The sequence below is a fragment of the Larus michahellis genome, chromosome 3 (genome assembly GCF_964199755.1).
Source record: "Larus michahellis chromosome 3, bLarMic1.1, whole genome shotgun sequence".
Lineage (NCBI taxonomy): Eukaryota > Metazoa > Chordata > Aves > Charadriiformes > Laridae > Larus > Larus michahellis.
This window is the reverse complement of record NC_133898.1, coordinates 51,969,786-51,983,220: the sequence shown is the minus strand read 5'-3', so window position 1 is coordinate 51,983,220 and position 13,435 is coordinate 51,969,786. Positions and strand designations below refer to the sequence as shown.

The 13,435-nt window shown below is 40.2% G+C and overlaps 1 protein-coding gene across 3 annotated transcripts in view; it reads right to left on the bottom strand.

Moving 5' to 3' along the window:
• The window catches only part of COG2 (component of oligomeric golgi complex 2), a 33,078-nt gene extending 21,169 nt beyond the window's left edge, over positions 1-11,909 (bottom strand). The window contains exons 1-9 of one of the 3 annotated variants that reach the window (XR_012586160.1): positions 11,712-11,865; positions 10,752-10,913; positions 9,906-9,971; positions 8,877-8,957; positions 8,140-8,243; positions 6,764-6,872; positions 4,870-5,049; positions 1,683-1,807; positions 320-446 (exon numbers count right to left, since the gene is read on the bottom strand). Coding sequence is in view for 2 of the 3 variants with exons in the window: in XM_074580159.1 (XP_074436260.1) it covers positions 320-446; positions 1,683-1,807; positions 4,870-5,049; positions 6,764-6,872; positions 8,140-8,243; positions 8,877-8,957; positions 9,906-9,971; positions 10,752-10,913; positions 11,712-11,783 (1,026 nt within the window). In the remaining variant the exon portion in view is untranslated. Of the gene's footprint in view, positions 1-319; positions 447-1,682; positions 1,808-4,869; positions 5,050-6,763; positions 6,873-8,139; positions 8,244-8,876; positions 8,958-9,905; positions 9,972-10,751; positions 10,914-11,711 lie in introns of all 3 variants that reach the window. The other 2 variants (XM_074580159.1, XM_074580160.1) reach the window with 2 other exon arrangements.
• Between the last annotated feature and the right edge of the window lie 1,526 nt (positions 11,910-13,435).

Genomic DNA, 13,435 nt, shown 5'->3' with positions numbered 1-13,435 from the left:
GAGTTGTCTGCTCCTGCCTTCATTTATGTCACAATTCTACAACTAAGAAAGAACATCTACTCCTAAAACAAATATTAAGCCGAAATTCATATGACTAAATGGCTTCCAATAACTTCTGTATGAGCTTTCCTGACAAACCTGAGGGGAGAATTAATTACTATGAAAATTAAATCAAGTAATTTGAGATAACCTCCTCTTCCGAGCCATGCAACAACATGAATTTGTACCAAAGCAGCAGGAAAAAAGCTAGAGAACATGACTCATAGGATTCTTGTGTGTGTCAAAGGAATCACAAATGAAAAAAATTAAAATTAATTACCTCATGAAACACATCTGGGTTTCCAGGGTTAAACAGTGATGGCAACTTCTCTTCTAAACCGCGTACTATTTCTGGCCACACTGAATTCACTAAGAAATCATATCCAGGAACAATATCTGCTTTTTCACTGAAATAAAATTGCAATTATTCCATGGTTATATTTTACCACCAGGCTTCTATTTGGAGGCAGGGATAACTAAAAAGACATGCACTGCACTACACAAAACACAATTCAGTTTTGGTTTTTTTACATAGGTATTAATTAATTATTCCTTCCAGGTTTCATATTTGATCCCACAGTCTCATCCAATGCAAGGTACTTTTTATAACTCTCAAAGTGTTTTAAAATTTCATCAGTTACATATTTTGCAAGTGTGTTCTGGAAAATAAGTACATTTCAGCTGAGAACTCCTATTCTTACTTGTATATTTCAAGTTTTAGAACTCCAAAGAGGTACCAAGTGGGAGTAATGTGACTAATGCAATGGAAAGAAGCAAAACTTTTTCATAATTGTTCCAAACTGTATTTATACATGATATTGTTCTTCGAAGCAAAAGATTAAAAGCTACCTTGATTATGAAAATTTATGAATTGAGAGCAGAAGAGATACAAGCATTTAATTCCAGTTCAGTACACCACAGTACAAAGTAGAAACATTCCATTATTAAGAAGAAAGATTAAAACTTGCTGAGGGATTAAAAGAATTGAAATGTTAGTAAAACTTAGGATCCATAAAAAGCTCAGCAATGGATGACTAATTAGAAAAGTAATTCTGCAGTCCCTAGGGGCTACATCCATAGTTTTGCTAATTACAGCAGCCTACTATATTAACCAGCCTGCAAACAGATGAATAAATGGATACAATTCAGTAGAGCTGAATTATTTAAACTTCAAAACAGGCAATTTAATTGCATAAGGAATTAAGCACTTTTGGAGACGACAGTGGAAGCACTACACAAATCAATTAAATCTGTAGTTCCAGTACGTGCAATAAATCAGTCAAACCTCTGGGGATCATCCCCGCTTTTCTGATGTACACTGAACAACCCGACTTTTTGAACTTAATATTTTTAAATAGCTTTATTATGCCCTTCTCCTTGGATGAGGTGTACAATCACGTTTCATGGATTAAAGTATTCTCCTTCCCTTCTCTGAAGGTCTGGGCTGCAGCAGCAAGAAAGTTTGTTCACGGTTTTGTTTTGAAAAAACATAGAGACAGAAGAGAAATCACACTTGACTGTGAATCGTGAGGAAAGGCCAGTAAGTCGTTTGCGCATAGAAGCTATTTATGCAAAGCATTTCGAAAGCATATGATACTTGTTGTAACTTTAGTGAAAACAAAAGAAACCCCCAAGAGATCTACCTTGAAATAGCTCCTCCTGTGACTTCACGCAAGAGACGGCAGTGATGAGGAACAAACTCCAACAGTCTATTGTACATAGCTTGAAGGCCATTAGGATGAGATTGAACGTACTGTTCCACAATCACCTGCCAGGAAAAATTCAATGTTAAATGTCAGAAAAGTGAATATGAAATACTGTAATACAAGACTCACAGTCTACTCATTCAAAACTCCTAACACTATAACCCCAAATACTGGGATAGTCACTATATTACTTTTTTATATTCTAGTTTCCACTCGCCAGCTTGAATTATACTTACTTTAATGCAGCACTCTAACTGGCAAGATTGGCTAAAAGAATGGGAATGAGCTCCTTCCTTTTAAACGTTAGCCACCATGTCTTGCTTTCCACCCACTACATACATCACTGCCCCTTGAAGCAGTCTGTGAAGTTATACAGGTGACTGGCAAAAGCTAATCAAACCTCAGAATAAAGTCAAAAATTTCTTCTAAATTTAAAGCTTGTTGGTCCAATCCCAAATGCAGGTAAGCCAATAGCCAAGAATCTTCTCTGACAATGCTAAGCTTTTAACACAGCTGGCAAAGCAGTCTGTCAGGGCTGTACCTCGTATCCAGTAAAACAGAATAATCTCTGCTCCAGAGAGGGCAGACAGTAGTTGGACAATACAGGAAAAGAAAAACAGCTTATATTTCTTGGTATCCTTCCACTAGGAAAAGAAAAATAGCTTATATTTCTTGGTATCCTTCCACCTGTCTGAACACTTTTACCTCTTACTACATAAAGAAGCAGAATGATGCAGAAGTAGGGAAAGAGAGAAAATGGAGAGCATGAGCAAGCATCCAAAGGAAGTCTGTCCTTAAGGGCAGAGGCCACCACTGTTCAACTCCCCCTCCCATCCAAAAAGCTAGGAGCTAGCTTTGCTTTGTAAATCTGTATGCACGCAAAGTAAAACCAGAATAATTTTAAATGTTTTGTTTCCAACAGCAGCAAACATCCTACTGACAATGACGTACAGCTCAGGTGTTATTAGACATACTATTCTTTCACAGGGAAGGAAAAGGTAAAAATTCCATCTCTTGGTTGCTGAAGACATTACTGAGTGAAAAAAAAAAAAAAAAAAAAGAAAAGGTGATTTCCCTATATTGATTTAGAAGGACAACTCCTTCAGCAAAAGTTATACAGATTAACTTGCCTTCGTTGGGAACACTGTGGCAAACAGCCACTACATGGAAAAAGGAAGCAAATACATTAAGGTCACTTTTACATTTATGTTCAGCAAGGCACATCAGTGTAAGAAAAAGCAAGTGTATTATTACCTACAGAAACGTATTCAATACTTTTAGAAACAATCTTCACATTGCTTTTATAGATCTTAATAATATTAAGCGTTAGCTGTATACTATAAGTGGTCTCATTTTTTTTTTGTAAAATACCAGTGGAGAACAAGCTGTTTTAAATAACCTGAAAGCAGAAAAGAGTACCTCACATTATAACATGCCTCTCATGTTTTACTGAGCAAAGAGAATGTTATTAAATATCTCAATTTAAAGAGTAATGGCAGTAAAAGAACATCTTGACAGAAAAGGGAAAGATAACAGCAATAGCATAACTTGGAACTCAAAGCCACTGAAAAGCGCTATGCATTACAGAGGCAACAATGAGGGGAAGCTCTACACCGCTTTCTATTGACATACATAAATTCAAGCAAGTCCATATTTGCAATCACCAAGGCAGCTCTTACACTTCACATTTTTCCCTCCCCACACGAGCAGGAAAACTAATACTGCTGAAAGACTCATACTACTAGTTTTGGAACAACAACTTTATAGCCCTGGCGCTGGCCCAATTTAACAACTTCTTCAACGACAGTGAATTTAACGCATTTATGAAACACTCTGACAACCCAGTGAAAGCCAGGGAAACTTCCTGCAACAGGGCAGTCAGTCAGCACTAGTAATTATATTCTAAAAGGGCACTTATTCAGATCTCAGTAGGGAACAAGTATCTTCTGAAATGATACGGAATTATTATCTAACCAGGACATAATTCCCAACATATTGATGAAAAGGGTCAAAAGAAGTCTTGGTATTACAGCAACATCATTTCAGCACAGTCATTAAAAAGGTAACAAACCTGTTTTATCGACCATTTAAAACACAGCAGTCTATCAAATATCTTAAAATGAATTTTTAGAATTTTACTTGAAGCTTGCAACTAGAGTTACCATAATATAATTCTAGGCATTTAAAAATGTTTTTAGTGGCAACTGCAGGTGTGCTGACACACAAAAAAAATTGAGCACAACTGACTGACTTTCTGACTGCTACACTACCGTGACAGCTTACTGTCTGAGGGGTTTTTTGGAGGAATTACATTATCATCAACCACAACAAAAAGAAAAAAAAAAAGTAACGTAGACTAGTCGCCAACTGTTCAGGCCAGAAGAAGTGGTAAGAACAAACAGTGCTACAAAAAGGTGAGAAATTATTTTACAGGTAGCAGCAAAAGTTGCACAGTCAAGAGAATTAGCAGAAAGGCCCCTAATTTCAGAAAATCCAATCAGTACTTTGTGATTGGTCCAACTTGTTACTGTAAGCTGATGGCCTACTAAAATCAGTTCCTCATGAATTGAGAAACTGGCCATCTGACACATTTTTCTTACCAGACAACAGCAAGTGCTTCCCCAACAAACGTTCCTTCCTGCTCCTTCTAATGTCCTGATACAGATGGGAACTACAGAAACTGCTTCTTCATACAATGGGAACAAAAGGACATTGCACCAAGAACTGTATTTGCTGCATTGGCCTGCTACTGAGCCAGCCATGAAGAAATGCAAACCCCAGATCTGATCCAATTCCTAGAGATGCACCCTGGTCCAGAAAATTTTGGATTTTACTCCAGTAATATGCTAGGCTTAAGGTTTGTTTTTTGGATTCCTCACCCCAAGAAAAATGTAGGTGAGAAAAAGAATTCCCACTAGATGTAACCTGAAATTGGTGACAGACGGATAGAGAATTCCTCCACCCTTTTTTCTTAAATAAAAGCAACAATTGTCGGGGCTCAGTTCTCCCGCTCTCTCCACAAAGGCATTTTGAAGCTGCTAAAGAAAGATGGAGGTTAACAGGAAAAAATAAGCACATCTGCATTATCAACTCATTTTCTTAGGATTCTTGATTTTTATCTTACCTCATCTATATAAGGTTTTACAAGCACTTGACCAACTAATGCCTCTGCATCTCGTGTTTTGTCAATTGTTGCGTAAGTGCGAAGACAATGACGTATTATGTCAACATTTGAAGTTTGAAGGCCTTCCAAGAGCAGCCCTTCTAGAGACTGCTGCAACATAGCTGTTATCCCAGCTATACGCTATGAAGAGAAACAAAATACAGTAATAAAAAAAACAAAAGCAAAGCCTTGCCATTGCTGCTGAATGAAACTTTTCCAGATATACCTAATTCAGTTTTCCATTTTCATTTGAAAGGTGCTCAAGTTTTGGTTAACTGTCAGCATTAAATGAACATTAACACAAGCTTAATAGGTTACTGATCCTATTTAACACAGTATTTATTATAATAAGGTTGAAAGGCAATTACTTTCCTGTATATGTTGTAGGTTATGTGGTAACTTATCTAAGGTCCCCTTTATGCTCAATAAATAGCTCAATAATTGTTCCTTGTTCAACTGAAGCACTATGTGTGATAATACACAAAAGCTTCACAATAAGTCACGCCCGATGACAACCGTGGCATTCACCCCTCCACTGTCAAAAACCAAAACGACATTGTGCTCCCAGCACTACTTGTCAAATTACCGCAAACCAAAGACATTGAGTGACATCGGGGAGAAAAAAAAAAACAAAAAACAAAACATGCTATTGCTTCAGTAACATATTTCCCCCATTTGCTAACCATTTTTCCTCATCTGCAACATCTCTTCCACTAGATCCAGCTCATTGCTACACTACCTGCAGATGGTCCAAGATGGTCCCTTACAACCCTATATTTGAAGCAAGTTCAGCAACACGCATTAATCACAGCTGAACTACCAATTTAATGAGTCAAACTTTTTCACTAGCCTTTAGCATGCTATATTGTGTCCATTCATCCTGAAATTATTCTTTAAATAGATAATTTGTTCTGAACATGCAAAGCCCGTAACCCAATTGCTGACTAGTCATGAAAACTATGATGTGATGGCCCTTTGCAACAACAGATACAGGACAGAAGCCCTGGCAAGTATCTTTAAGGAACCACATGACAAAGTAACAAAGGTCCTCCCATCATAAATACTACCCAGTTGTTATCCATGTTTGATTACAAGACTGTTCTGGCCACTGAATTAACTGCCCATGAATCAACACGGTACCATGGAAGTCTTGAGCTCAAACATGTTTTTATTGCCAATAGACATACATAGTGAAAAAATGGAACTATGAACTACCTCGCTAGCTCAAAAACCATCAAGAGTGTCAGCTCCACAACAGTCAGCTTAAAGCATTACCCCATCTCCATACTCACATTATTCATACTATCTACCTTTAAGCACCAGTGTTCATTTGTTCCCTCTCTCCAAAGAAGAAAAAAAAAGTTCATCTTTTACACTAGGCAGTTACTACAAACAGGATATTAAGGAGATTAGCCTATCAGCCTGAACAGCCACAGTTAGGCAGCAAACGTCACCAAAACCCGAAGTCAAATATATTCAAGCCAGACACTTTGCAGGCACATTCCATTTATATTCTGGTCTCTACACTGCAGCTAACAAAACCAACGTAGATCTCTGAAACTAGGCCTCAAATCAGCAAGCAGACAAACTGCAAGATATATCAGGCTGACAAAAATGTCTGTCGTATTTTCCTACTCTTATTCTAAATAATTTATCCTAAAGAAGTTAGCAAACAAAGCATACACCTTCAGATGAAGCAATACTTCTAGTCAACTGATAAAAATGACCTCTTGAAACTCATTTTCCCCCCATAAATTAATTCAATAAAACTCTGTGGAAACAGGCATTTGTCTTCCAATTATATCGGTTTTGCTTGATCCTACAAGCGTTAAGCTGGCTATCATCCAATACTTACTGGTCTCACTTTGTCCAAAAGGGGCATTCCTTTGCTTTGTACTGCATGAAATTGTAGTTGATTAAATTCTGTGGCAATTCTCTCTAAAACCTGTCCAGTCAAAAGTGGACTAGAAGAAAGATCATACAAAATGAGAACACAGTTAGATCCTTTCAAACCAACTCAGTTTCATCTGCAGCAGACAGACAATGCTCTCCCCCAATTTTTGTGGTTTAACCTAATATTTGGAATTATTACTACAATTACTGCAATCTGTAGTAGTAATCTGGAACAGAATACCTGATTAGAGTTGTTTTGGAGCTACTAAGACATGAAGTGGGTAAAGTAGAAGCTGAGGCACCGTTTTCTGTATGGTAGTGCTGCATATTGTCACATGAACAGGCAGCCTTACGGTTCATACTGCAGTAAGTGCCCTTCACCATCCAGATCTGTTTCTTATTTCCTGTTTCTGTCATGTGGTAAAACTAATGACAGCTATCTCTACAGAGACAGTCCTACACTTCTCAGGTCTACATAATTAGCCAAGTTTTCAGCCACTCAAGTGCAGAATCACGTTTAGAAGCAAGAGAGTAAAGTGCCTCACCCTGACTGAAAACATTTGCATATGCTTTCTCCCTCTGGGTATCAACTTACTCTTCTGTCTACCACCTCCAACTTGTTACAATGTGATCCAGTGCACTGAATAGAGAGTCTCACGTTCAAACAGGTTCATGAAATTGTCTTTTTCCTCCAGCGTAATTTGCCCTTGCACCCCAGTCAACTGTTTCAAGCACATAGCTGGTACCTCAGTTCCAAAACTGTCTGAAAGACATCTTTCATCCCTCAGCAAAGACAGAGGGAGAAGACACTTTCCATGAAGTTGTTAAAAAACAAAACTTGTGAGTCTGACTGGAATTTGTCACAACTTTCCTTCTACAAGCAGTATTACATGTGTGGCTTGCCTGCCTCAGACTATTCTTGCAGCAGCCCTTTCAGTTATCCATATGCAGGGAAAAAAGGAAAAGCTATTTCCCGTTTTACTTCCAAATGACATTGAAACAAACTGTACTGTAGAGAGTACTTCAGACACAACAGGATTGTGACTTCCAAGAAAAAAAAATTAAAATATTGCATGTAAACTTCAAAACACACACACTTACTGAAAACGCTACAAGTAATTCAGAACTTTGGAGTAATTCAGAACTGAGTTACCAGTGAACGACCAGTTTGCAGAAGACTAAATCCGGGAAAATACTAAAATAACAGTCACTTATTCCATCAGAGTTATGTTTCTAAAGATATAGCCTAATATTTGTAAATTCATGTACATCAATACCTCAAAATTAAGGTAGTCCCATCAACTACAAAAAAATCTCAAACATTTACATATTTTTTACCTGTTTCCCTCTAACGAGGACAATTCTTTAGAGCCTTGGGAATGTAGGATCTTCTCAATTTTCTCAACAGACTGAATAACATGAATAAGTCTCAGGACACACATCTGTAATTAAAGAAAGATTTTTCATGACTGACCCCAATCCCTATTTACATTACCTAACAACCCTGAAGATATTTTGGATGTTTTCTTCTTCTTTTTTTTTTTTTTTTGCTGATGTTAAATTCTGTCTCTCCACCTTAATATTTGAGTCATGTCTCAGTTGAAGTTGAAGCACTGCTCACATAAGTCCATAAAACCCCACAAACGATGTTTGTCACAGATGTAGAACAGCTGTTCTTATCCTATTTTTACCAAGTTAAGCACAAAGACAAATGTTATAGACCCTCCCCCTCATAGAGGAAATTAAACTGCTGCATTTCAATTACATTCATAATAAGCAAGTTTATATACTACTACAAGCAGAAACATGAGTAACTGTAATTAAAAAAGCCTTCCAAACCAAACCAAGATGTTTTTGGCAAATAAAGTAAAATAAAGATTTATGATCAACTAGACACTGTAAAAATGAAGTCCGTCAACCAATACTTCAATCATTATTTTTACAAGCACAAAATCCTGCACAGTGTGAATCTACACAGCCTAAAACTTTCAAAATTTCATTTTCTGCGGGTTAATGGCAAAGCCAAAAGTTGTCCTAATGAGGATCTTTTCAAGGTAATAGTTTGTCTGTTATACCTTTTTTCTTCTTATATCTTCCTGTTTAGTCATTCGGTCGTCTACTGCTTGAATTCCTTCACTGACACATGACTTAAGACTCTGAGAGAAAAAAAGTCAGTATGAAAAGCTGGCTTTCCACTTAAGGTTTAAAAAAACCTTAATTCAAAAATCTAATCTTAAAACGGAGGCAGATTAACAAGAATACAGGACAAATAAAAGCTGTAGTACCTCAACTACCCTCTAAGTGAAAAAAACAGAAATAAGACTAAATCACCTAAAGTATAACCTGTTCCTAAAGTACTGTCACCACAAGTATCATTTTTGTAACCGGAAGTGTTCTTTTAGTACCTTACAGCGAACAAACCACCTTTCACCCAGAAATAAACAATATAATCAATATGATTTTGTCTTGTTACTGAAGTTATAAATCAGATTTAAGTAGCATTTTTCACATAATAAATATTTCTCTATGCTAACTGGGAACATATTTTCTAAGCATGGCATCAAGGCACCTTAGGCAAAGGCTAAGATATTCTGAAGGCACATTTATGCAGCAAACAACCCTCTGAATTAGCTGCCAAGATGAACAAAAACTGCCCTTCACTAAATACCAACTCATTGTGGAAGAGTCAGAGTAAGACCAACCTTCAAAAGGGTGATCTTTTATGGTTAAACCACAGGACTGAGCAAAAAAGTCCTTAGCAGGACTGCACTGCATCTGATTTATTTACTACCTTATTTAAGTTATTCAAATATTAAACCACTTCAATATTTCACCTTATACTTGTCTTGCAAGAGTCCGTTCATTTATCACAGTGAAGAAATCCTTTATCTCTTCGTTAAAAAGCATGACAGAAAATGTAAATTTATTGCTACAACTGCTTGAAAACTCTCCTACTACTGCTGTAAGAAGTCAGCTTTCAAAGAGAAATTTATCACAGTAATAATTTATCATAATAATTATTAACATGAATAAAAGATATCCTATATCATATGAAACTGAGCTGAATTTTACCAAGCTGTGTATAATGATTGTTTTGAGCATACCATAACTTCTTCCCTTAACTGTCCCAAGGGTACTGAAAGCTGATTGAGAGCTTTGTCCATGCCAACCTAAAGAAATTACCATAAAAACATTTATGACTTTTTTGATAAGTTTATATGTGAATTACTGACAAAGCCTATCATTTTAAAGATACTAAAAGAGAAATGAGAAATGACACCTCCCTTTAATAGTCTCCAGTTTTAAGTGCAATGCAAAAATACGTTACCTCAAATACAGGGATACAGATATCAGATTGCTTGTCACACAAAGCCAAAAATGAAAGAAAACTTTGACCTATGGAAGTTTTTCTTCCAATAAAATGTTAAATCTCACTATTTGAACTTATATAATTGGAACCTAGATGAACTTGAGTAAAAGAGCAGAATACACAGTGAACAAGACATTTTAATAAGAAAGTGATTAAAATTCTCAATCAAGTAGCTTGGTTTTTTAAGATATATTGACTGTACAGTAGATTTAAAGATTCCTAAAAGAACCCCTCAGAATGGCCTTATTTGTATCTTTGCTATTCAATGTTAATGATTTATTTCCTTCAATTTTACAACTACTAGAAGTTTTTAAAAAAAGTTTGCCTCGAATCTAACTTCCTAATGAATTGATTTTTTTACGACAAAAAGCATATATCTAAAACATTTATTAGCAATTTTGTACAGTAGCTATATTCTACAATAATGGTCTTTCAGTTTCTCTCGGTGCAAGGAGTCAGTTTAAAGTGTCTTAAATCTAATAACATCAAATCACAAGCCACATACTTTCCACATGAAAAATAAAAATCACATTAAAACATGTTAAGTTTGAACTATATCATACAACTTAATAAGACTTACTAGATTTGTTGAGAGATTAACAAAATCTGCATAGTCCTTATTTATAAGTTCTACCATGGCAGTTTTAAGGAGTTTGTAATAGAGCTCCAGGTCCTCTCTGAGCTCCTCCAACTGCACACGCTTCCTGCAGTCTGATACAAAGTGATCAACATCAAAATCCGGCTGAAAATGAAACAGGAAAGAGAGCAGGACGTAAGTATAAAACTTCAAACCAGGAACACACCTCACCCCCAAAATGTATTCCATATGCCAGTAAGCTGACTAAACTGAAGTACTCAGGGGCAAAAAGGCTATGGTCTTGGTCTTTAATCGCAAAAGCACACAATGCTATGGGTCAGAATACCAGAAGACTAGCTCTCCAAAATACAAGGTTGTATATTCCCTGCATACACTTAAAAAAACCAACCAAACAAACAAAAAACCCCAATCAGAAGTCGAAATACATTATTAAGAACTACTTTAAGCTCCCAAAGCAATGAGGCCTGAATGGTGGTTGCCAGTCTATCCGCAACTTGGCTTCAAGACAGGCAGAGGGCGATTTGGAGGAGGCACGACCGGCGTCTGCCCCAGGCGGGGAGGAGCCGCGGCGCCCGGCCAGGGCCCGGGACAGAGGCGCTCGAATCACCCGGTTCCAAACCTGGGGCAGCCCCCCGTGCTCGGCCGCTCAGGCTCCGTTTCAGTCTCGCCAGACTCAGACATAACCCCTGCCTCGAAGCAGCCGCGGAGGTGAGAGCCACCGGGCTTTGCAAACGGCCCGGATCCCCCGTTCGGTGACACACTCCCCGCTCTTCCGGGGCCCTCAGGCCGGGGAAAGAGCCGTGGCGGAGCTAAAAGATCCCGACCAAGGCTCCAGGCCCCTCTCACTGCCCCCCGGGAACCCGCCACCCCCCGCCTCAGGAGGCCCGCCGGGGCACCGCCGGGCCCACGGCGCGCTTCCGCAGCCCGCCTGCCCCCACCCACCTTCATGAACTCGTCCTTGTCAAAGCAGAGGTTCTCGGGGCCCCGCGGCAGGTTCATCTTCTTCCCCTCCATGACCGGCCCCGGCCCGGCAGGCCCAAGGCGGCGACAGGACCCGCCGCTACCACAGCAACGCCCCCTCCGCCAGCACGGCACCGGCGGGACGGGGCGGGGCCTGCGGCAAGAGAGACCCCGCCGCCGCCCGCCGCCGCCGCCGCTGCCGCAGCGCCCCCTGGAGGGCTCCGAGAGGCCCTGCAGGCCTCAGCGGGCGGCGGGGGGGGACCCGGCAGGGATATCAAAATGGCGGGGTGGTAGCAGGGGTGTGTGCGTGCTGACGTGTGGGGCTTTAAAGCCGGGCAACCCAGTCTCTTCCAAGGAAGTTCCCTGGTTCCTGCCGCCCTGTGAAGTCAGGGGAGCCGGGCTGTGCTGCTGAAGTGGGTGCCTGGTGCCCCATGGCAGGCCCCCAGTGCATAAAACTGACCTGATCATGTGAAGCCGTGGGGACCAGCCATCAGGGCCGTGGCAGAAACCATGGGGACCCATGGCTGTGGAGGTGGGAGTGGGCTCCAGGGGATGGTACAGTGCAGCCCCCTCCCAGCCATGAGTGGGGTCACCCAGAGCTGGTGGCCCAGAGCCACATACCCTCAGGGGCTGGGTATCGCTGGGGGTGGAGGCCCTGCAGCCTCTCTAGGCAAGCTGTGCCAGGGGCTGACCACTCTTAACAGCAGAACAAGCTTTTCCTTATGTTTACATGTATTGCAGTTTGTGCCCACGTGGTCCTGAGCAACAGGAGCCGAGTCAGAGCATGATTTACCTCCTCCATCCTTCTGCTTTCCAGCAGAGTCTTCTGTTAGGGTCTTGCTTCCTTCAAAATCTTTTGTTCAAGGTCACTTATGGCTTAGTGAAGACAAATTTAGATCTAAAAAGCCTCCCTGCTGTCACTTGCATTTCTGTTTACTGCCTCAGGATGGAAGACAGCGAACAATCTCATTCCTCACACGTACGTTTTATGGATTTAATTGTGTCTCAGTGAGCTCAAACGAGGAGCAAGCCCAGCGCCTTACCAAGCAGTTATCAGGGCGCATCCACTGTAGCTCCACTGACAAGGGTGGAAAAGACTCCCCGGGCCCGATGGACGTGGGATGATATGCTGGGCTGGAGACCCTCAGACCTCCTGGGCAGCCAGGGTTTTGGCAAGGCCAATGTGCACATCCTGCCTAACTCCGGCAGCGCCTCCGCAGAACCCGGATGGCCTTTAACCAGCAGTGATTTGTGCCATTGATTCACGGCTGGCACGTGAGTTCGTTAGGAATTCCCTGAGTTATTGGAATTATGAAGAGCCGAACAGTTCAGTGATGACCATGGTGGGCACGTGCAGCCGCTGGCTTGCGTGCTAATTACTCCTGCTTGCTTTCACGCTGTCCCTTTGGAAGGCTTTTGAAGACTGACGCATTTCATGGTGTCCAACCCTCTCAGAGATCTCAGATGTTGGCAGGCATGGTTTATAGCTGTCATGTGTTGTCAGCTAGAGAGCAGAAAAGATACACCCACCACATAAATCCACACTGACATTTTTTTGCGATAGCTATATGTATCAGATCAAAAAGGTTTTCTTACGTTGTGATATTTCAATGTCTACATTCTGGTACGGGAACAAAGCCGCATTACTGCTTAGCTGTCTTTAATTTAATGAGCTGGATGCTTGAAATTAAAATTCTAACCAGTTT